The 22,718-nt window shown below is 52.4% G+C and overlaps 2 protein-coding genes across 3 annotated transcripts in view; one reads left to right on the top strand and one right to left on the bottom strand.

Moving 5' to 3' along the window:
• RPL38 (ribosomal protein L38) overlaps positions 1-22,718 on the bottom strand; it is a 280,018-nt gene that overhangs the window by 141,011 nt on the left and 116,289 nt on the right. The window lies entirely within an intron of this gene.
• Positions 1-22,718, top strand: part of SLC39A11 (solute carrier family 39 member 11) — a 118,888-nt gene that overhangs the window by 48,041 nt on the left and 48,129 nt on the right. For both annotated transcript variants that reach the window (XM_057418567.1, XM_057418566.1), the window contains exons 4-5: positions 1,517-1,675; positions 16,984-17,107. In XM_057418567.1, coding sequence (XP_057274550.1) covers positions 1,517-1,675; positions 16,984-17,107 — 283 coding nt within the window. The remainder of the gene's footprint in view (positions 1-1,516; positions 1,676-16,983; positions 17,108-22,718) is intronic.

Below are 22,718 nucleotides of genomic sequence, written 5' to 3'. Positions count from 1 at the left end.
AGGGGCAGGTGGGTTTATGGCATTGTTGCATCTTGGCTGGGGAGCATGAAGTCTCCTTCTAGAAATGCCCAAATCCACACTGGCAGGAGCTGCGTGTCCCGGAGCTGGTGGGATGTGGGTCCCCTGCTCCCTGTTTTAGAGGGGCTGGTGTGAGGGGGAGGCTTTGTGCAGGAAGTGTTTCATTGATCTGAGCCATCCCAGGCAGGATTTTCCCCTTTTATTCCTGCCTTGGTCACCAGTTTGCTCAGGGAGGTCGGTGGCGTTTGGGTTCCTCTCTCCCTGGCTGGGGACTTTATACAGGTTTGAAATAGATGGCGATTTCTTTGTTACTTAAATCAGGCAGAAATCCTCACCCTGTTTAGTTCAGGAGCATCTCCTGATATAAGGGATGCTGCTGAGCCAGAGGGGGATCTCATGGACTCTCTAAAACTGCCAAACACACACATGGAATGGTTTGGGTTGGGAGGGATCTTAAAGCTCCTCCAGGTCCAGTGGTGGGCAGGAGCACCCTTGGGCAGGACTTTGGCTGCTCCCGGGCAAGCTCATGTCCCTAAACCCACACGGGGACATCATCACTTCTGCTTGCTTCCAGCTCCCCCACCGAGTGGGGACAAGGGCTTTCTCTGCAGGAAAGGCTGTAGGAATCAGTGTCTTTCCCCCCCCCCCCCAAGCAGTTGAAGGTGGTTGTGAAGCCCCACAGCTCCTTCCCTCAGCTGCTGAGGTTGGGGTGACTTCAGGCACTGTCATCACCTTCCCCCAGGGCCTGTGCACAGCAGAGCTGGTGGGAGCTCCGCTCCTGCCTTCGGGGGTGATGGGATCTGGAGGCTGAGCCGTGTCATGCCTCTGTGTTCCATAGGGAACTGATATCTTAAGGAAGATGACAACATAATTCTGCAAAGCCTTTCCCTGTTGCTTGTGTTTCCATGTTGGGGTGTGTGGTTGTTTTTTAAAGGAGGTGGCATTTGAAATCAAGTTTGACAGCCGTGGTTAGGGCTGACATGACAGCCTGCTTTCTTCTTACTCACAGAGAGCTGAGATCTGCACAGTCCCTCAGGGACTGGTGTCTCCAGCAATAGGCATCTAGCTCCTTCATTAGAAGCGAGTTAAAATGTAATGGTTTCTTACGTACTTCTGTGGGTGAGCACTCGTGCTGGGGGAGCAGGTGGAGCAGCATCTCTCCTGAGCATCCTGCAAGCGGGGCTTTGGGGTTGCTGCCTGCAGAGGTGGGGTCATGATGAAGGGCTGCTGTGGCTGTGCCAGTTCCATAGGAAGTCACCCTAAAGAGCTCGTGTCAGTTGTTTGCTGCCTTGCACTTCCGAGCCAAGGGAAGCACTCATGGGGAAACGCTTCTCCATCCTGTGGTGGTTGTTCCATTGGGAAGCAGGTTCTGATGGCTCTGCAATGGGTGGGTGGGTGTGAAGCGCAGGGGTTTCCCTGGCTGGAGGGTGGGCATCTGGGGTCAGACCCTTGTGGCACTGGGGTCTCCATGGTTCTCAGTGGTCCCCTTGTCTCCCAGGTCATGCTGGCTGCTTCCTACTGGTCCCTCCTGGCCCCAGCTATCGACATGGCCGAGGAGTCCGGCAGCTTCGGAGCCTTCGCCTTCTTCCCGGTGGCCCTGGGCTTTGCTCTGGGAGCAGCTTTCGTGTACTTGGCCGACCTGCTCATCCCGGCTCTGGTAAGTGGGGTCACGGAACCCCAGCCTGGGTTGGGATGGAAGGGACCTTAAAGCTCCTCCAGCTCCAACCCCTGCCACGGGCAGGGACCCCTTCCATAGAGCAGCTTGCTCCAAGCCCCTGTGTCCTTGAACAGTGCCAGGGATGGGGCAGCCACAGCTTCTCTGGGCGCCCTGTGCCAGCGCCTCAGCATCCTCACAGCGAGGATGCTCCTGGGCTCCTCCTTCAGCTTTAATAAACCCGTGTGTGCTGGGCGGCTCTGCCGATGCTGCTGCAGCTTCAGGCTCTCTGCACTCTTGTTTTTTCTCCCCTTCATGCCACTGCTTTTGTTCTTTTCTCCGGCAGCGCTTTGCAAACAGCTCAGGTGTGACCTTCTGCTTCAGCCCAGGGGTTTAATTTGCAGAGCTGCCAACCCTTTAAGCACTTCCGAATGGAATGAGCCATCCTGGTGCTGAAGAGTGTTATTGCAAAACCAAATAAATCCGGAGCTGTTGGGCTTTTACAGCTGGAAACACAAGCGTGGCTTCGTCAGGGTGTTTCCAACAACTTCCAAAGAGCTTTTTAAACTCTATTTGTTTGAGTGGAAGGGGAGATTATTTGTGGCTCTGAGTAAGGAGCGTGAGGCTTCCCGCTTAGCCGGTATCCAGAAGAGCCTGTGGCATCAGCTTTCCCTGCTCCCTCGCTTTTTGAGCCTCTTGGAACAGGTCCTGAACCCTTTGCAGGATGCAGTGAGGGGCCAGGAGCTGCTCTCCGGCTGCCAGAGCCCTTGGAAGCTGATTGCCATCAAACCCTGCTTTTTCCTATTGCTCTCGGTTGCCTGTCTCTTGCCTGCATTGGCCGTTGCAGTGATTGCCCTTGTCAGAAGGAGCTGGATGGGGCTCAAGATGTATTTGATCAGCTGCCTGAAGCTGCTGTTTCCCAACAGGGTAAACAGTTGTACCACAAACCCCGTTTCTTCCTGGTGGCTGCTGTTCTTCTCTGCTATGCTTTAAAATGAGAGCTTGTGGAAGGGGAAGATTCTTGCACTGCCCAGAGCAGGATGGGCTGGTGGCAAGGGTGGAATGGAAAAGGGGGTGTCCCTGTGCGGGGCTATGGGCAGGACCCACCTTGTCAGAGCTTGTGCAAATGCAAAATACCCCTCGGGTAACTCAGGCCTCCTGCACTGCCTGCCCAGAGGCAGCGGTGACAGCTCCTGGGCTGGTCAGATGCTCTGCAGCGGGCAGGGGATGGGACTTCGGGGATGCTTTAGGGTACCCAGAGACTTGGTGAAATTATGAGGGATGATGTGGAAGGAGCACAGGTAGAGGTTAAAGCTGAATGTGTTGAAATGAAGAATCAGTGTCTGGTCAGTCTGGAGCCATCCTTGGGGCTGTGCTGGCAGGGGAATTTGGCTCAGGATGCATCTCCCTTCACTTGGAGCCTAGACATCTCTCTCGGGAGCTGTTCAGACAAAGGTTAAACCATTGCACTTCACTTCCAACAAGTGTCACTTCTTTCTAAACCAGTTAAAATCTGAGTTGGCTGGTGTGGGTGTTTTTTTTCCCTGCACTTTAAGTCAGGCAGGGAAGGGATGCTGGTGAGAGCATGGGGCTCACTGTCCCTGCAGGGCAGGACGAGGGATCCCTTTTTAGCCTATTGCTCTTTATGCAGAGAGCTCTCGCTGTACCTAGCACTCCTCCAGAATCAGTTTGCTGGATAACAGCAGGTAGTAAAAGCTTTTAATGAGTCCTTATCACTCCAGCCCTGCTCCCTGGGGAGGAAGAAAGGTTTTGCTCCTGCTGCAGCCCCAACAGGAGCTCTGGTGGTACCCAAGTGTGGGCTCAATGGCAGAGCTGGGGCCAGCAGGAGGGTTAAACCTCTGAGAGAAACTGGTTTAATGATGCCCAACAGCTGTAGTCATGGAATTCCTTAGGAAAGTCAAATCCAATCTATTGCATCTTTATCCTTTGCCATTTCCCTCTGTGAAGCCTTGAATGTGTTATCCTTTAGCTGAGCTTATGGAGGAGGAGATGCTGGTGGTGGACAACAGACTACAATGGGAGGGCTTGGAGGGTGAGACCGTTGCAGGAACAGACCTCAAGGGCTCTAAATAAGAGGCTCACCCTTATTTTGGCAACAGTCTATTTGTGTGTGTTGAGCCAAAGCGTGTGCTCACCAGCAGGACCGGGTTCAGTGCTGGGGACGTGGCAGCAGAGCTGGTTCTGCAGCAGGATGGTGGAGTTTCTGGCATATCTTAAACCACTGAGGAACAGCCCATTTGCCTCTTCCCAGCCTGGCCCTGGTGAGGCCCCAGCAGGTTTCTCTCTTCCTTTGCTCTCATTTAACCTTACTGCTGTGCTTTAAACAAGAGCTTGGCTTCCGACTGGTATTGAGGCAGTTGCTGCATGGAGAGGGGCAGGGGATGGGGAGGGTGAAGGAGATGCTATTGCCTTTACTAAAAAGGGTTGGGGCTGAGGGTCTCTGATGCCAAGGCCCAAAGCCTCGGAGGGAGGGTTTACTTGACAGTACTGCTCAGCACAGGAGGTCCCTGCTCACTGAGTAGCTATTTTGGGTCTACTGGAACGCATAAGAATGCTGAGATTAAGTATTATTATTCTCATCCTTCAAATCTGTCTTGCAGCTCTGCTGACTTGGCTGGGGTTTGCTCAGTCTCAGGTTTTATTGGGCTTCCAGGATGGGTTTCCTGCTCTGTTCTCCTTCTTCCCAGAGGAATCCCACAGGAGTCCAGAGGATGCATCCAGCCCTGACTCTGGCTTTCAGGCAGTCCCTGGCTGCTTTTCCTCCTCAGTTTCCCCATGGGTCTGTGTTGCTTTTGTCTTTAAGCTGTTGGATCCCAGCGGTGCTGCTGCTGGAGCTCCCATGGGTATTCCAGTGGAGCCTGGGGTGGGATGCTGGGTCTGGGCCCAGGGGGTTGCTTGTGTTGAAGCTGCCTTTTCCACATCAGTGCCCTTAAGTTCTCCTCTGGGCAAGTGGGAATTCACAGACGTGATGCGGGTGGATTGGAGATGAGGCATAGGCAAGGGAGAGGAGAAAACAAGCTGGCCGTGGTGCGAGGTGATAAACCCCTTGTGGGCTGCACATCAGCTCGGCTCTACCTGCCATAACATAGGCACTTATTAAGCGTGTTATTCCTTCCACTCCCAGCTGCATGACGTCCCCTCAGCTCTGATCATTACACTAAATAGGATAATGAGGTTTAATCAGCTCCATCTCCTCTACCTCCAGGCTTCATTTTGCTCGGAAACATCTGTCCGTGCACTGACAGCAGCTCTGTCACTCCCAGTGTGGTGGGTGCAGGTCTGCAGCCAGAGCCAAGCTCGATCCAGGACCTGGGTGGATGCTGTGGGGCTCGGGGTCTCCCTTGAAGAGCTGCTGGGTGGTCGAGGGGAAGGGAGAGGAGGGAGGATGCTGCAGGAGCACCGGGAGTTAATGTATAATCCGGGGAGAGAGCCGATGGGCCATTACTCAGCTCTAACGAGGAGCCTGCCAATACTTCTCGTGTAAAAGATGGTCAGGGATGTGGAAAAGGTGGTTGGGGATGGAAGGATGGGGAGGCAGGGCTGTAATTCCGCCCTGGAAATACCATCTCAATTGGATGTGGTTTTTCCCTTGTCACTTAGACACAGGGTCTGTTGTTTTTTCCCCCCTGAGTACAAGGTAAATCAATAAAGCTGCATGTGATGGGTGAGCCATTCCTGAGATTAAAAACAAACAGCAACTAAAGTGCCCTTTAAAAGCCTTTTGCCTGGGTTGGTGTGTGCTCTGTGGGGCCCCTTGTGCTGCAGGCAGGACCAGCATGGCCAAAACCCCTGCCTGGGGGCTGGGGCTTGTGTTTCGTACCCGTTTTGAGACACTTTGGGGCTGTTTGTAGCTGTTTAATGGTTTTCGGGAGCAGGCTGCAGATCTTCCTGTGGGATGGAGGAGTGGGGTGGGTGTGGATGCTCATAGTAGGAGGCTGGATCCCATTAACCCCCTCTAAACGTGACTGTGTTGTGCTCCTTCCCTTTCCTATTTTTGCTATGTGAGGTTTTTGGAATATCCTCTGGGACAGGGCACTTGGTCCAGCAAATTTGAAGCTATTTTTGGCAGGTCCCCTCGGGAAGACTTTGGGAACTCGATAAACAGACATCCGAGGGTTCCTCTCAGTTCATAACGCTGGTGTTTGGTTCACCGTGTGCCTCCAGGATGCCTATTTTGCTTTCTAAATCCATGCAAGTCACTTACTGGGGGAAAGCTGAGGGGGATGCTGCACGAGGGGGAGCAGGGACCATCGCGCCCGCTGCGGGCCTGGATGCAGATTTAAAGCTGCAGTTTCATTCTCAGGGCTCAACCACAGCAGGGTTAGACCATGGGAAGCATCCTTTTAGTGGGGGGTTTGCTAGGCAGTGGTTCCTGGCGTGTTCTGGGTGCACTGGTGTAATGAAGCAGGGCAGTCGCCAGTGCCGTGGGTGCAGTTTGAGGATGCTGGTGATGCTCCCGCTCTGTGCTTCCAGCCGGGGAAGATGGAGAGCTTTTAATACTTCCCTCCCTCCTGGTTTGCATGGAGCTGGATGTGACGGGTTAATTATTTCACGAGGCAGTAAAAATGTGCTGGGTCTTGTCGCTGGTGTTAATTTATAATCGGAATAAAGGTTCCTTTTATGCAATTTGCTAATCCCTCCGGGACGTGCCCGTCACAAGTTCCCATTCTTAATGTGCTTCTTCCTGTTCATCTGTGACTCCTAGGAAGTTAATTAGCTGCACATCCTCGTTGCCATCCTACATGGAGGCTTTGGGGGTTCCAGTGTTAACCAAGGGTTCTGCCCGTGTGTGGGGCTGGTGCAGTTCCTGGTGTAATGCGTTTGTGAGTGGGACTGAAGCAGTGTCCAAAGCAGCCCAGGGACCAGCTGGGTCTTGGGCTACATCATCTTGGTGAAATGACCAAGTAAAGGAGGTGGGTTTGGTGGTTTGGGGCATGTGAAATGACTCTGCCTGTTTCTGTGCCTTTGCCTCGTGGGGGGGGATGAGGCTGGATGGACCAGAGGGATTTGGTTGGTCCGGGCTTGCGTGAGCTGCAGCTCGACTCGTGCATGCCTGGTTTGCTCGGATTTCCTTTCCTTAGGGGGAAAATAACCCTTCTGTTTGTTTTCTTTTGTGGCATTCTGGCCCTTTCCCACTGGCTCTGGAAGGAAGGAAGGATCCGGCTTGACTGGGGAAGGGAAGCGTTTGTGGGAGCCTCATAAGGGAGCGTAGCAAAGCCTGCTATTGGGAAAGGTCCTTCCCTTCCAGCTCTACAGGAATAGGAGTACCTGGGCATGGGTTTGTTAATTTATCAGGTAGAGCCAACCCAGCTCTGCATCCATGCAGGACTGATGCCTGGGACCGGCTCCCCCCTGTCCCAGGGCAGGTTTTCCAACACGATCCCTGGTGCTGGCCACAAAACCCACCCATGGGATCCTCTGGAAGTCTCTTGTTAGAGTCCTACTTCTCCAGGTCAGCACCCAGGAACCCCTAAAGGTTTCATGATGATCTGTTTGCCCAAACCCCTTCCCTTCCCTGCCCCATGCAGTGGTTCCAGTGACTGAAATCCAGTTGTTGCTACACAGGGTGAAATGATTTGCAAAAAGCAAGGCACAAAGTTGTAATTACACTAATTTGGAGAGCAGCATTTTGTTGTATTAATGGAGGTAAAGGATTATTTACTTCCAGAGTGTAATTTGTCAGCTGCTCCTCATTATCATTTGCTCTCATTATGCATTAAGCATTTCAAAAAGCATTTGAAGCCCCAAAGCCAGAGCTGAAGAGCAGGGATGCCCTGAATCCAGGTAGGGGTTGAACTCCCTTCCCACCCTTGTTAGGTGTATGGGGACAGTCACCAACAGCAAATGAGACCCGGGGTGGTTTGTGGCTCTGCAGGGTTGCACTGGGAACAAGGAGGTGGAAAACTCCCTTTGTAAAGCAGCAGGGACAGATAAAACGTGGCTGAATTCCTCATTCAGGGAGCTCCTGCACTGGATAAGTGTTTCTCCACCGTTCCCTTCTCTGTTACATACCTGTGCCCACCATAAAGGACCTTGCTCCTTCCTGCTCACCTCGAGTGGGTATTACGGGCTGATGAGGCTGGTAATGTAACATGGGGCTGCTCTTACCTCCGTGGCTCAGCCTTTGCTGATGGAATTTCAATTACTCTGAGGCTTGGCTCAGAATTGTTAAAGATGAATTTCCCGAAAGGAAGAACCTGCTGGAATGCCAAAGCCCCCTGTACCTGCTGAAAGAGCCTGGCTGTCACCACGGGGAGGGATGCAGTGCGTTGAGGGGTTCTGCTGGGTCCTGGACAGTGTCTGAGCCTTTTGCTGAGCACCCTTTCTGTTAGGTTAAGCTTTAGGTCTGGAATAAGCAGGCCTAAAGAGCACGCTCCCAGGGGAGAGCAGGGTGTGGGTGCTGCTGACCCACTGCTCGTAGCTGTGCATCACTGAGTGCCAGGGCTGGTTCGGTGCGTGTGCTCCGATCTCAAAACCTGCCTTTGAATTCTCTCACAGCATAACCCCAAATTAATGCCTCCGCTGTGGAAGGTAAACCTGCCATTAAAGTGACAGAGAAGCAGCGAGTGAAGTGGCAGTTGGAAGAGGAAGGCTGCTTGCATGGAGATCATGGGAAGATACAAACGCAGAGCTCTATAACTGCAGCACAAAGCCAGCTTGCTCTCAGGGTAAACTCTGACTCACCCAGACTGACTTGACACTGCTGTCTGCTGAGAGGATGTGCTGTAAAGAGTCGGGTCTGTGCCTCTTGTGTGTGCCTGTCCCCAGAGAGGGCACCCGCAAGCCCCCTTGGCACCAGTGGTTGCAGGAGGATGGGTAGGTCGCTCCTTGTGATGCTCAGTGGTCGCCTTTCCATGCAAACAGCTCTCGGAGGTGCTGTGGATGGTGTCAAGCAGACCATTGATCTTAATCCAGTGGAACACTGCCTCTGACAACCTACAGGAAAGGAGCATAGGACTGGGGGAAAACCAGGCTGGTTTGGTCCTTGCTGCTCAGCCTGGATGAGGCTCCTCTGCTGGGGTTTGGACCCAGTGGGTGTCTCTGTTGGCACCCACTCGATGCTGTGGGGTGGTTTGTCTGTGTCCTCCGGCAGGGTAAAGCCGTTCCCCTTGGCCAAAGCCCCTCTCCAGGTTTCCTGGAGCCCCTTTAGGCACTGGAGCTGCTCTGAGGTCCCCCCTTAAGGAGCCTTCTCCAGGCTGACCCAGCCTGGCTCCAGAGCAGAGCTGCTCCAGCCCTCGCAGCATCCCCATGGCCTCCCCTGGCCTCGCTCCAAACCCGTGGTGTTTTCCTGTCTCCCCCCATCATGCTCCAGTTGTCAGTGAGGTGCTGGAAGTGATGTGACTGTAATCTGCTGTCTGCAGGCTTTGGAGCTAATGCGAACTGATCAAGTGGCTGGGTGAGTCTCCTCTCTGTTTCAGGGTGTTTGCAGGCTTGGGAAGGCAGCTTGCTCTTGGCTTACACCTTGCACGTGTTGGTTTTAGGCCTCTCAAGACCTTAAAACCAAGGTACACATAGAAATGAGTGCTATGAGGGTTGATTTTGGAGCTCGTTTCCTGGGTTTTAGCTTGTCTTGGTTGGAGTTCAGTGCCCAAAGGAGTTGCCTGTGACAGGCAAGGATGAGCCCTGCCTTAGGGCTGCTTGGGGGGGAACCAGCCCAAAATTCAGCAGTGCCCATGGGACAGTCCCGAGGTTCTTGTTAGTGGTGATGAGGAAGTGCCTTGTCCCTTATTGCTCCTCTCTTCAGTAAGGAATTAACAAATTGTTTGCAGTATCTGAAGAGAATCAGTGGCTCCTCCTGTGCGTTTATTGGGCTGAGCTTCAGGAAGGTGGTTGATGCTCCCTTGCCTCTGCCACGGCTCCTGCAGACAAGCAGAGGAGTCAGTGCCTCTCTTGGTGCTGTTTTGGTCATTATGGGGTGTGCAAGATGTGGGGAAAAGGAGCAGAAAGCGAGGAAGTGTCCTTGGGAATGAGCTGGCTGTGGCTGGATACCTGGCTGTGATGCTAGGGGGATGCAGGGAGAAGGGGCTACACCCCAGCACCGCTGCTTCTCCATCCCTTTGCCTGGGGCTTGTGCACATCCACATTGCTAATTGTGGGTCTGAAGGAAGTTGTGTGTTACCATAATGTCATTAGGCAGCACTGGCGTGGCGTGGCTCTTCATTTGAGGGGTGATGGATCGCTAGCTGGGCCTTCTGCATCCCACCAGCCCTCCGGGGGCTCCCAACATCCCACCCTGCCGCAGCAGCCACCCGCTTTGCTCTCCCTTTTGCCATAAATTCAGTCTGCACTGATAGCAAATCATTACTGAGGGGTATATTGTGTAAAAATGAGCTGTTAATTGAAGTTTTGTTTGCTTTTTCTCTTACCCTTGCAAAAAGCCTTGCATAATAAAAGGGCTGTAAAAATACATGTTGCCACGCTACAAATATACAAGGTGAGAAGGGGGCAGGGAGAGAGAAAAGAGGCAAAGCTGGTCTCCATTAGACTTTAATAAGCATGTGGAGAAAAAGCTCTTGTTAATCCCATCCGAGGTTTAGAGGTTTATTGCTCACAATTAAACTCTCATATTGTAGTGCTGACTTGATGCCACAAACCTCTCTGCAGTGTCCTGCTGAGCAAGCTGCTGGCATCTGGGTGGTGGTGATGTGTGTCCTGAGGGAAATATCCCTGGGGGAAATAATGGAGTCAAGGAATGGTTTGGGTTGGAAGGGACCTTAAAGCTTATTGGGATCCAACCCCCTGCCATGGGCAGGGACACCTTCCACTAGAGCAGGGTGCTCCAAGCCCCATCCAGCCTGGCCTTGAACACTGCCAGGGATGGGGCAGCCACAGCTTCTCTGGGCACCCTGTGCAGGCGCCTCAGCACCCTTAGGATATCCCTTATACACCCTATAGGATCTGGCTGTGGCTGTAACAGCCAAGTTTCCTCCCAGCAAAGAGCTGGAAGTGGATGCACATCCTGACTGCTTTCGGTGGTCCATTCACAAACAGATTTAGTGGCTGTGTTTCGAGCTTTGTCTGAGCTTCCCGACGACCGGCACCTGCAGGCAGGAGGCTGGTGCCACGAAGCCCGTGTCCTGCTGGTGCGGAGGTGGGTTCTGCTCGTCTAACAGCTTGGGTTTTTTGCTATGTCCTGTGGCAAAAGCAGCAAGCGCATTCCTGCGCCCTTGTTTGTGCCGTGGCAAAGGTTAGGACAGCAGCCTCCTCTGTGCCGTGGAAACCAGCGCGCTTGCGAAACATCCCCTTTGGTAACGAACCCTCTGATTCCCTGGGAATCACTCGTGCATTCCCTCCTCCCGGGCAGTGCTCCCCAGCCCCGTGCTATCGGAGCTGCCGCCTTCCCAGAGCCGATGCCAGCGACATTCCTGCTGTGTTTTCCCTCCCTCCTGGAAAGGCCGAAGCCCCAAGTGTGCCAAGGAGAGAAATCCGTATGTTTGTTTTTAATAGGAATGTTGCTTTGGCCAAAAAGCTGGATTGGCCGTTGCCCATCTCCCCCTGGAGCTCCTCTTGGTGGGGTATGTGGTAGTATGGGTCAGCTCCCTGGCAGTGATGCTCGTGGGGTCTTGGCCCTGCTGTGTTCCAGCTTTGAGCGGGTACCGCCGCATCCCTGGATGAGAAGGGCTGCGGGATGCTTTCCTCTTGTTGCCATTGGGGGGCCAAATCTGGTTTATGTGGGGATTTGGGGTGGGGTTTGATAAATTTCCCTCCCTTGGGTGGTGGTTCTGGATGTGCTTTGGTGCTGCTGCTTGTGGCACTACCAAGTGTCTCCCATCCGCTGCTGTCAGATGAGGCAGCTCCCATGGGAGCCTCTGGTGCTGGGATTGCTCCAGGGTCACCCCATGGGACACCCATTCTGTCCCCATGCCCCTGGTGGTACGAAGGGGGGTGACTTGCTCCTCGTGCCCCCGCAGCCTGTCTGCAGAGGCTGGTGATTAAAGCTGCTGTTTGCAGTTGTCAGGAATTGTGAGTTATCAAAGTGGCTGGTAATTAGCAGTGAATAAAATGTACTCGCAGCAATATTACATTAGTTACAGATAAAGCGATACCAGCCTGCCTTAATACTCACTGAAGCTTCCCTGTGCAGTTATCGGGGCAGGCTCTGGTGCCACGGGATGAGAAGGGTCTCCCAGCCTGATGTGCTCTGCGCACAGGATGCTGCCGGAGCAGGTTTGCCATGAAAACGCTGCAGTTTGGGGTCTCTGCATGAACCTTTCCTTCCCCGTTCCCGCAGCAGCGCTGCCATAGCTATGAGCATCCTGCCTGCTGCAGGCAGGGCTGCGTATGGGGCAGGGGGGCGGATGTGGGGCTGGAGCAGCCAGATGGAAGATGCTCAATGTGGGAAGCAGGAAGCCCTCGGGCTTCCCCCCTGTAGCTCTTGGAAGATGTTGGTGTTCCCAGTGCAGGCGGGGAGGGCTGTGGTGCTGGTGTGATGCAGGATCAAGCCTTTGGAGTGTGTTCCTCCTTGGGAAACTGAGTTCCATGAGGATGCTGTTGCATTAAGTGTCTGCTGCATCAATCATTTGCCTCTGCTTAGGGTTGTTCTGCTCCTGCCTGGGGCTGAGCAAGCTGGTGCTGCTGGAATTCCAATTGGGGGGCAATTCCTATCCAGCCCCCTCACTTCAATCCCAACCCGACACCTCTGGAGCTGTTGATGTCGTGGTGGGACAAGGATGTATTTGGGATCTGGCTGTTGGGATGGGGGCTTGGTTTATGTTCACAGACCCCAGGAGCTGCTGATGTCCACCAGCAGTACCGTGCTCATCTTTTCCGTTTGTGGGGTTGGGGTTACTCTGGCAGCTGGAGCTGTTGTGGTCCAGGCAGTGCTGGGTGTCCCCAGCTTTATTCCCAATTTATAGGGATGCCTTTTGTTGGATCAAAGGGGTCTGGGTGCTGCTGGTGAGACCCAGTTGTGGACTGGGCTTGGGGCTAAAACAAGGGAGATTTGCTGTGTCCCAGAGCTGTGCATCAGATGCTACTCATCATAAATATGACTGCACCCACTTCAGTGGTGAGAAGAGCTCATTTTTATTGTGTGGAGTATTTAAGGTTGCACTTGAGCTGTTGATCTTAGTGTTTTGAGTGGGGAGATGTCCGTGATCATGGCTTTGAGAGGAGCTGCCATTCAAGTCCTGCTGAATCCTTCCCTTAACCCATCAATATGTGCCAGGTCAATATTGACCAAAATCGTGCTGGGTTTATCCCAGAAGAGCCTGGGAGATGCATTGGTTTAGAATCCCAACCTGGGTTGGGTTGGAAGGGACCTTAAAGCTCCTCCAGCTCCAACCCCTGCCATGGGCAGGGACACCTTCCACTAGAGCAGCTTGCTCCAAGCTGACACTGCCAGGGATGGGGCAGTTCTCAGGGATGCTGTGCTGGGAGCATGGTGGGATGCTCTGTGGCATCCTGGATTCTTGCAGCACCCCTCACTGTGGCCTTTAAACCCCATCCCGGTCACATCCTCACCTGCCCAGCTCTGTGCTCCAGGGACTTTGGGAGCTGAGGTCTAAAGAGATGACACTGAGGGGTACCGAGGGAGCATGGGGTGCCTCACCATCACTTGCTCCTTCCTCAGCTCTGAGGGGGTTACAAACAAGTGCTGCAGGCACGGGGATATAGAACCAGCACGGAGCTTCGCTTGGGAGCATCCAGCCTTTGATATATTGCTTCACATAACCAAATACCAGCCTGCTGCTTTACATGCAAGCGGGCTCTCTGATAGCAGTGCTTTCTAAGGGAGCTCCCTTCCTATGTCACATTTGGAACATAAACCTGGTTTTCTGCTTCAGAAGAGCCGGGGACTCGCTGCTTTGTTGCTGCCCAGCCTTTGCCTCCATCCCCAGAGACCCTGGGCTCTGTAGATGTGCAGAAGCAGTGGAGCTGATGCACAGCTCCCTGGGGTATAGGGGGGCTGCAGAGACCCGCTGGGTCCATCCCTGTGGGCTGGGGACCTGTAGCATCTCCCCTTCCCCTCCCTGCCCTCCGCACCCTGCTCTTTGTCTCACTGCTTTCTGGTGTCTGATCTGTTATCACTGTGTCTCCTTCAGTAAGTGTGAAATGGGAGCCGCTGGGCACCATCCGAGCACAACTTGTTATTGCCTCTTATTGTCTCCGTGTTAGCTCCTGGACAAGTTAGGAACATTTGCCATTTCTTTTTTAATAAGGTAGTTGGATTTATTCCATTCCTCTTCCCTGTCGAGGTGCTTTCTGCCGTTAATTGATGCATTATGGTCTTTGTTTCCTTTGGCTATGTGGAGCCTGATTGCTGGGTTAGAGCCAGTATGATACTGCACGGGTAGAGCAGCATCACCAGCCATCCCAGACAAGCAGCACCTCCAGATTTGGTACCAAGTGATCTACCCAAAGCCAGACCAGCAGCTTTTGTCACCTCTATTAATTAACTTATTCCCCTTCCCTGGTCAGGTGGGGAAGAACAGATTGTTTCTCAAAGGCCTCACTCACTCTTCATTTCTTTCTTAGCAACTTGTGCGAGGGGCAGGATGCAACCCCAAAGCCTTGCTTCACCCGAAACCAAGCAGCTGTCTGACCCCTTTGCCCTGCAATACCGGGGTGCTACTGTCGATACCAGGGTGCTACTGTCGATACCAGGGTGATGGCCACATTGCTTGGAGAGGGACGTGTTTCCACACGGATTAGCTCGGGACTGCTGCAGCTTTTGGGTAGCAAAAGCAGGATCAGGCTCTCTGCAGAGATTTCCTCTGTTTCCTTGTCTGTTTTCACACACGGGGCTGTGACAATCTAATGACCTTTCCCTTGTAGCTCCGCGAGCGGAGGCGAGTGCAGTGGGGACTCCCGCATCCCAGAATAGGTTTCCTCCCAGATCTTCCCGTCCGAGCCTCTCATTGCAGCTCACTTTTTGAAGCCCCTGTGGTTATTTCAGTTAATGCTAATTACTGGCATGAACTAATTAACGTGGGTTGACTTTCCTCTTCTCTTCCTAATGCTTCTTTAACCCACTGCCACATTCCAATTAGGGGCCTCATGCAGCGGCTGGGCTGGAATGAGTCAGAGCAATCACAGTTGGATTGAAGCGTGTGCTTTACTGAAGGTCACCAATATTTCCCCATATTCCTGGTGGTGTATATCCCTGCCTGCAACAGGAGGTGACCTGACCTTACATTAAGCATCTGAAATGTCTTCAAGTTTGCCTCCGTTTCACTGCAAGCAGATTTGTGGGTACTGCATCCATAGGTACTGGATGTGCTGGGAATGGTGGCACAAGCAAACAGCCACGGGAGGCTCCTCATCAGGGCTGCAGACCTCAAGGGAAGTGGCCTTGACCTCTTCAGGGACCTTGCTTGTTTGCATCTATGGAGATGGCAACGGAGAGTGGATGCTGAATGGAATGTTACCTGCCTGCTCCTGCTTGTACAAGGGATTTCTTTCCCCTTTGGTTGAGTTATTGTAACTTCCAGAGTCCTGCGGGCTCTGGCTGTGCTCTGGGCTTGCTTCCCTGCCTGACAAGACCCATTTGAGTCTTTGGGCTGGGGAAAAGCTGTAGGTCTGGTGGTGATAAAGCCTGCAAAGCTGCTGTTGCAGTGATTGTAGCTCCTTTAACAAGGGCCATGGGGAAGGAGCCTTCTGCTCCATGAAACCTGGTGTTTCCCATCTCTGAGGTGAGAGCAATGGCAAGCAGGAGGCAGCCAGCTGCGAGAGCAGGGCTGGAGAGCCCCATGCAATGCCTGCAAATCAGTTTCCATTCTCGGTCTCTTCCTGCTTTATTAAAGCCAGGTCACGATGCTGAAGTTCCCCTCTTTGCTCTCTGTGTCATCCAGCTTTTGCTGGAAAACACTGGTATTTCTGCCTGCTCCTCCAGCTGCTGCTGGGGATGGAAGGTGCGGAGCTGCTGGTGTCTGCTATGAGCTGGCACAGTGGGGCTGTGTGGGTCTCCCCCCTCCCAGAGGGGTTTGAACCGAGCACCTCACCCATGCACCTTGTAATTGCTGGGTGAAGGGAGGTGAAAGCACCTGATTAAACTGCAATAGAGAGCAGATAGCAAATATGTGATGAGTATTAATAGTACCGGTCAGCCTATATTATGCAAATGAGGGGAGAGTAGAAGATTTAGTTATTCATCTTTAACCTTTACTTTTGTTTAATGTGACCTTACCCATCAAGTCTCTCATTACTGTCTCTGCCTGTTCCATGTATGTTCATTTATTCTGCTGCCATCAGTCCACCAGCTAAGCCTGTGTTCCTGTGCAGCCTGGACATCCTTCCCTGGGGATGCTCACAAGGGATGGGTCCCAGTCCTATGAGGACACAGGGACTTGAGGACCTGCTCCCTATGTTTTGGCCAGGTTGTACAGCCACCTCCATGGACACACTTCCTTCTCTTAGCTGTGTGGTTATGTCTCTATTTCCTACCAGTTTTATAGCTCTCTCTGGGTGGGATGGAGCAGCCTTGGGGTGTCCGCAAGGACATTCGACCTTCCTCTGCGTGTCCAGCACCACGGGGAAAAGGCCATGGTATCTGCCAGGCTTTCTTTGGCTGATGCAGATAAAGTCTCTGGCACATCCTTGTGTTGTGACTGGTTTTCACGAGCCACATCCAGGTTGGCAGGAATCACTCATGGGTACAATGCGGTCTGTTTGCCACAGGGTGTCTGCTTGAATTCCCTGCAGACTTCATGCAGAGCAGGACGCTGTTGGTTTTGGCTGTCCTTCTTTGCTTTCTGGAGCCTATAAATGGTGTAGAAATAGGTTCCAAGCGAGCCTGAAGTTTCATCAGGCCGTCTGGATGAGTCCCACTGCACTCACACTGGGTGGTTATGAACGTGGTGTCTCAGCTGATGCTCAGATGGGTTCAGTTTTGAACAAACCTTTTCCCTGGAGACCTCCATCCAAGCTGAAGTAACAGGTACCCTGCTGCAAACTCAACTTTGGCAGAGGTCAGCCCAGCAGCTCAACCCTCCGAGCTGCTCGTGAATGTCTCTCCTTGCCCGCTGGTCTCCTTCGTGTTGACTTTGGAGTTGCGTTCATGGAATTGCATTTCTTGTTGTTAATGTACGTGAATTTTGGCTTTCTCTCTTTAGCCCTGTACTTCTTGGCTCCTCCTAACCCTGTTCTTGATGCTTCTGCTGGAGATGAACATTGAGCTAACAATTTGGATAGAAAGAGGGGACCCCAAAGCCCCCTCTCCGTGCAGCTGTGGCACGTGCCCTGATTGGCTTCCCAGTACACGGATGCCAGAGCAGTTCCTGAGGATGGTGCTGGGAGAAGGTTGATGGGGATACGTGGGGAAACCCTTGACCTTCTCTCTTGCCTTGCAGGGTTTCAGCGGGCCTCCGCATGCAGCGTTTGCCATGAGCTTCGACCAGCGAGTGATGAAGGAAAAGTATGAGCATGAACCTGCCCATCAGCCGCCCTACGAGAGCGAGTTGTCCATCCGGATAGGTAGAGCTGGGCTCCATCCAGGCAAGCATCCTGTCATATACCAGCTGCAGAGTGTACGGGGGAAACACCCCGGTTACGCTGGCACCTAGGCTGTCACGTATGTGATTGAAATGAGATTGGGTCTGACATGTGCATGCAGAGCGCACCTTCTCTTCCCTCTCTGGATCTCTCTGCTGGCTCCGATTCCAAGAATCATTACTTCTGTTTCTCCTTCAGTTCTCAAAACCACTTGCACGTCTGTCTGTGCCCATGAATTATTGATAATTAGCTATCTCATCCACTGGGGAAATGAAATCATCAGCTTAGCTGGAGAGAAGTGGATTTCCAGCGTGGGTGCAGCTAGTGCTAGCCCCCTGCCCTCGCCAAATTACACCGCGTTGAAGGTGCCCCATGGCAGTGACCCTTGGTGGCCCTCCCTAATTACAGGCTGGGGCTGGCATTCGTGCTGTCACTCCTTGGTTTGGAGGTTAATGGAATTGCAGCTGCTGAAGTGTGGAAGAAATTGTCTCGTTGGCAGCCATTCCATCCTTTAAAGAAGGAACTTCTGAGTCAAAGTCATGGAACCTCATCTGGCTCCCCCGGCCCCTGGGCGTGTATGTGGGACGGTGGTGGCCGTCCTGCCTGCGTGAGGATACATCCTCTGAGGCACCACAACCTTCTTTTCCTCTTGTTTAACAGCAGCTTTTCAGCTGACAGATGTAATTGAGTGAATTAATCCTATTGCTTTATCTTGGTTGGAAAGTGAAATAGTGGTTTATGGTATCTTGAGTGCAGCTGGGAGCAGATCAAGATGAAGAACCGATCCTTCTTTTTGCTGCCCTCTTAAATCAGGCTGTAATTTAACCACGTTGCTTAATTGCACGTCTCGTGAAATGTTCCAAATCCATGGGATTTTTCAGGATTTTAAATACCAGCTTGGATTTTTCCAATGGGATGGAAGAAAGTTTTGTGCTGGACTCAGTGGGCTTTGCATCCTTGGAGTCTTTGAGCTCCTGGGGCAAGTGCAAGCTCAAAGGCTGCTCCAGCCCTGCAGGCTCTAAGGCTGTTGTAAGGTTTGTGGTGGTTTTGTAAGGTGGAAACTTTCCGTCCCAGGTACAGTTCAATTTTGTTCTTCAAGATCAAGCTCAGAAGCAGGCAGCCCTGCACTTGTCAGGGACGTCAGCTGCTGGGCTTTCTGTTTTCATCTGCTCTTAGCTGCAGACAATAACAGTGCAAATGGTTTTGAGAATAGGGAATCTCCATCAGACTTGGTTGTTTTCCCTCTCTCTGGGGCAGTGCTATTAAGGATCCACAATACAGAGATTCTTTTATTGCCTCTTGCTATCGTTTTGTTGCTCACTGCAAATGAACTGGGTGCTTTCACAAAGCCACCTCAAAGCCTTCCAAGCGAGCAGCTTGCCCCAGCGCTGGGGCTGCTTGGCTGTGCTCTGGGGACCGCTCTGGGAGCAAAACGGGTGTTTGCAAAGTCTAACGGGTGGGAAGTGGAGTGTTGCAGACTTAATCACAGCTGAATCATTGACCCTTCCCTCGCATCTCGAGGTTTTAAAACCACTAAAGCTGGGAAAAGAAAGAACCCTCCCAGAGCGCGCCGCTGCCTTGGCTTGCATTGTCTGGGGATGGTGGCGAGGAGCTGGGATGGAGATGGCTGGGGGTGGGAAAGCGTGCAGCTCTCCAGGGCCCTGTGTGTCTGAGGTGCAAGCACTGGGTTAATGTGGCTATAGGAGAGGCTGGGAGCAGAAATGATGAGGTGTTCACGTGTGTGGTGGGATCCACGTAGCCGCGCTAAGCAAGGGAGGAGATTCCTTTTAGACCTGTGGCAAAGGAGATGGGGGGCATGCAGTAGTAGCTGGCTGCCTCGCGTAAGGCACGTGTATCCATGTGAAATGGAGCATGGGTGGATTTGGTATGAATTGCAGTGAAAAGGCTGTGTCTAGACTTGGTATTTGACAAGTGGGATAATCACTAGGCTTTAATTACTACAAACGAAAGAGAATCCAGCCTTGTCTCTAGTACGTCTGAGTAGGAAAGGGATGTAAGCTGTATTTCTCTGCCTCCCTTGGAGCAGGTTGGGATAAAGCTAAGGAGGGTTTGTTCATCCCTCTGGGTGCAGGTGAAGCCCTTTCTCATGCTATGGAGGGAGCTGGTGGGCTCTCCTGCTCCCTAAACCTCCCCACTGCAGCCCATGGCTCGGAGCAGCTCATCCTCCTGGAGCCTGAGGCACTAAACCCAGGGGAAACGGCTTTGTCAGGGTCACCGCAGGCTGCGGGACTGGGAGGCCAGGTTTGACCCCTTAGATCATAGCTACGTGCGTGGTGTTCTCGGGTAGTTCTCAGAAAGGATTTACATTCAACATCCCACCTTGAAACCTGAGCTGTGACTCACGCTCCCAGGAGCTGTGTATTGAACAGCGAGGCATGTTGATTCTTTATCGGGTCCTGGTGCCAAGTGATTCACGTCGCTCCAAATCAGATCATGGAGCGGAGTGGGAGGGCAGTGATATTCCCCAGCAGCCTCCTCCACTCTCTTTAACATCCTCACCCCTCTACTGCAGGTGGGAGATCTTGTGTTCAAGGACATGCTTTCTAGGTGTGCCGGGGCAGAGGGGCTCACAGCAACGTGGCTGTAAAGTACCAAGTATCATTTTGGTACCCAGCTGGGAGCATCCTCGATGGTCAGCACAGTTCTGGTCTTGGGGAGTTAAAAGCAATAGAATCTGAGCTGGCTGCTGACCCAAAGAGCAAATAAATGTCTATTGAAGTACCTGGTTAACCAGCAGCATCTCTGCTCGCTCGTTGTCCATGCCAGACACACGGATGTCTGTGCCGAGGGGATGCGATCAGCTTCTGACATCGTGCTGCCGATGCTCTTAACTCCCTAACTTTGTTAGAGGGAATCGGGGCTCGCTTTAATGACTTGATTGACTTTTGGTGGGCTGTGATTTAGGAAGTGGTACCCTGGCATTCCTGCGTGGATGTTCTCTCAGTAAATCCAGATGGATTTACTAATTGGAAAGAGGCGTTTGAAGTAGTGTCCTTTTAAGAAAGGAAATTTCATTTCTTTTGTTAAGCGAGCCCTGGGGTTTGGGGGCACTGTAGAGAAAGCTCGTTGTATTCAATTAGTACTTTTTCCCTTCAATTTGAGCTGCTTCATCAAATCGGTTGCGGAGGTTTTAGGCAGTGTTTTGGCTGGGTAAGCCCTGGAGCAGGAGGTGGTGGGTTGGGGACTCCTGCAGCACTCCCCAGGACCTGCTGGGCCCATCTCGGCAGCACCACCCAGGCTCTGCTCTACTTTTCTCCCTCCTTCCAGAGGCTGTCATAATATTTTCCCCCATTTTTGCTTTATGTTCCCCTTCCAAGGCAGTTATCGTGCACCAGGGCTGCTGGAGCAGACTGCACGCAGGGAGAAGCAGACCCTGCTCACGTAGCATCTCTTTCATCAGCGCCCAGGCAGTTCAAGTCCTGTAGTAAACCCCTGATGAAAGGGAGAAAGGGAGCTGGGGAGATAAGAAGAAGCCAAACCCCTTAGGGACTGGTACAAAGAGAGGCTGTGAGCTGGGCTGTAGGACTGGTACTGATGCTGCGTATGGTTTGCTTCCGTCTCTGGTTGTGTTCCTGCAGCCAGGAAATTCACTTTTTGCCCTGTTACTGCTGGTATATTGGCTGCTTCCAGAAAGTCCAGCTTTGTCCCAGCTTTTCAGGCTGCCCTGATCCGTGTCCGTCCCACTGTGCCAAAGAAAAAGCTCCATAGGAATGGCTGGCTCCCATCATAAGAGCATGAGTGGTTTGCTGATGCTTGCCCTATGGATTTTCTCCTTGTTCCCTCCTTCCCTGGGCAGAAGCAGATGTTGTGAAGGAGGGATGATGCATAAAACCTCTCCAGCCATGAAACCCATCATGATTCATGAGGGTAGTTCATCTGGAGCCTTGCGTGTGCATCCAGAAGGTTCATTAAGTCATTGCACCTCCTGTAACAAGAGGCTGCTTCTGCAAAATGGGATGTTCATCAGGTTCAGATGGTTCCAGCTGTATTTGTTATAACATTGACACGTTCACAACATGCTTGGTCCAGAAAACTGCTGCTTTCAAAAGACACCAATTCATTTTGAGTTATAATAGCCAGCCTCAATGATGAACACCTCTGGCAATGTCTGTCTTGATTTAAAACATCCTAATGCCCCTTTCTGGAGTGTTTCAAATGGTTATTGACCATCTTGTCAGGCTGGGTTCTGTGCTTGGGTTTTATAGTCACAACTAAATGGGGATTTATATACACAGAGCTTCAGGAATAATAAAACTGGAGCACATAATCCCTCATCAGCTGATGAAATCCCTTGTTCATAGGTAGGGCTGTACCCCCCTTATTCTGATCACAGCTTTACTCCTTGGAGGAGCCATTTTGACTTTACAGGGCTCAATGGAGCCCGGTGGTTTGTTCTGCTTTGCTCTTGGTTGGGGTTGTCACTGGGAGTAGATGTTTCTTTCTTCTGCTTTCCAAGAGTTATCCTGGTTATCTTTGCAGGACTCTGCTGCACTCCTACACTTACTTACACGGCCTGCAGTAAATAACCCACCCAGTTCAGCAGGTTCCAATGGGTATAAGTCATGAAGATTTCATACTCTGACCAGCCTGATCCCTCAGGAAATGTCAGCCTGACCCACCAGGAGAGAGCCCTGCCTTAGTGTGACCCACGCCGTGTCAGTGCTGACCTTCTCCATCTCCCAAGGCTCTCGAGATGGGGATCTGTGTGTTGCGTGTCCCGTCTGTTTTCCATTGCTCATTTCCACCTTGCTGGGGGAGCAGAGCCTCTTTTCACACGTTGTGGTGCTTACATGATTGCTAATAGGGAGGAGGAGGAGGAGAACCGGGCTGCAGCAGCACCAGCAAAACAACTTCCGAGTGCCTTGGCTGGGTTTGATTTCAAGGTTCTCTTGAGTTAGCAGTGGGTCTACAAAGAGTTCAGCTGCCCTTTGAAGAGGAGGAGAGCTCCTGAGTTGGAGTTGGGAGTAACTTTCAAAGCAGGGTTGTCAGACCCTTCAAAGAGAAGCCTTGAGCTGGAAGGATGACAGTGGTGGAGGGCGCTTGGGGAATGGCCCCTTGGACTGAGCCTGCCACATTTGGTTCCTTTGTCCTTTGCTTTGTTCTCAGTTGAACAGTGCTATGACGAGTGTGAGAGCTGCTGCTTTATCTGCCTGCAGAGACTGGAGCTGCCTCCACACTTGCTGCTTTCACGACCACTTGGGCAGGGAGACAATGTCCCCTCTGCAGATGACATCTCAAATGTGCTCTTGGCATCTCGGTCTGCTTCCTGCAAGTGTTCTCTTCCATGGCTTCTCATTAACGGGTCTGTCCTTCCTGGGCTTCATCCAGCGGGTCCTCCTGAATGAAACACCAGAAGGGCTTAGCCACAGGCTTCTCTCTTGAATTCTGTTGAGCTGTTAGAGCTCCAGAGGAGTCACAGCCTCATTCCCATCACTGTCGTTTCAAGATGTCCCTTCAGGGGGACCTGTGGGTGGCATTTCAGCTTTCCAAGGGAGCTGGTGTGGGTGGAAGAGGCCAGCAGCTTGCTGTGGGTTTGGTGTACACCAGTGGTGGTGGCGTTGTTGGAGGATCA

Source organism: Pezoporus wallicus, unplaced genomic scaffold (assembly GCF_028554395.1).
Source record: "Pezoporus wallicus isolate ANWC-B61680 ecotype Strahan unplaced genomic scaffold, APGP_CSIRO_Pwel_v1 contig_3710, whole genome shotgun sequence".
Lineage (NCBI taxonomy): Eukaryota > Metazoa > Chordata > Aves > Psittaciformes > Psittacidae > Pezoporus > Pezoporus wallicus.
This window is presented reverse-complemented; position numbering and strand designations above follow the sequence as displayed.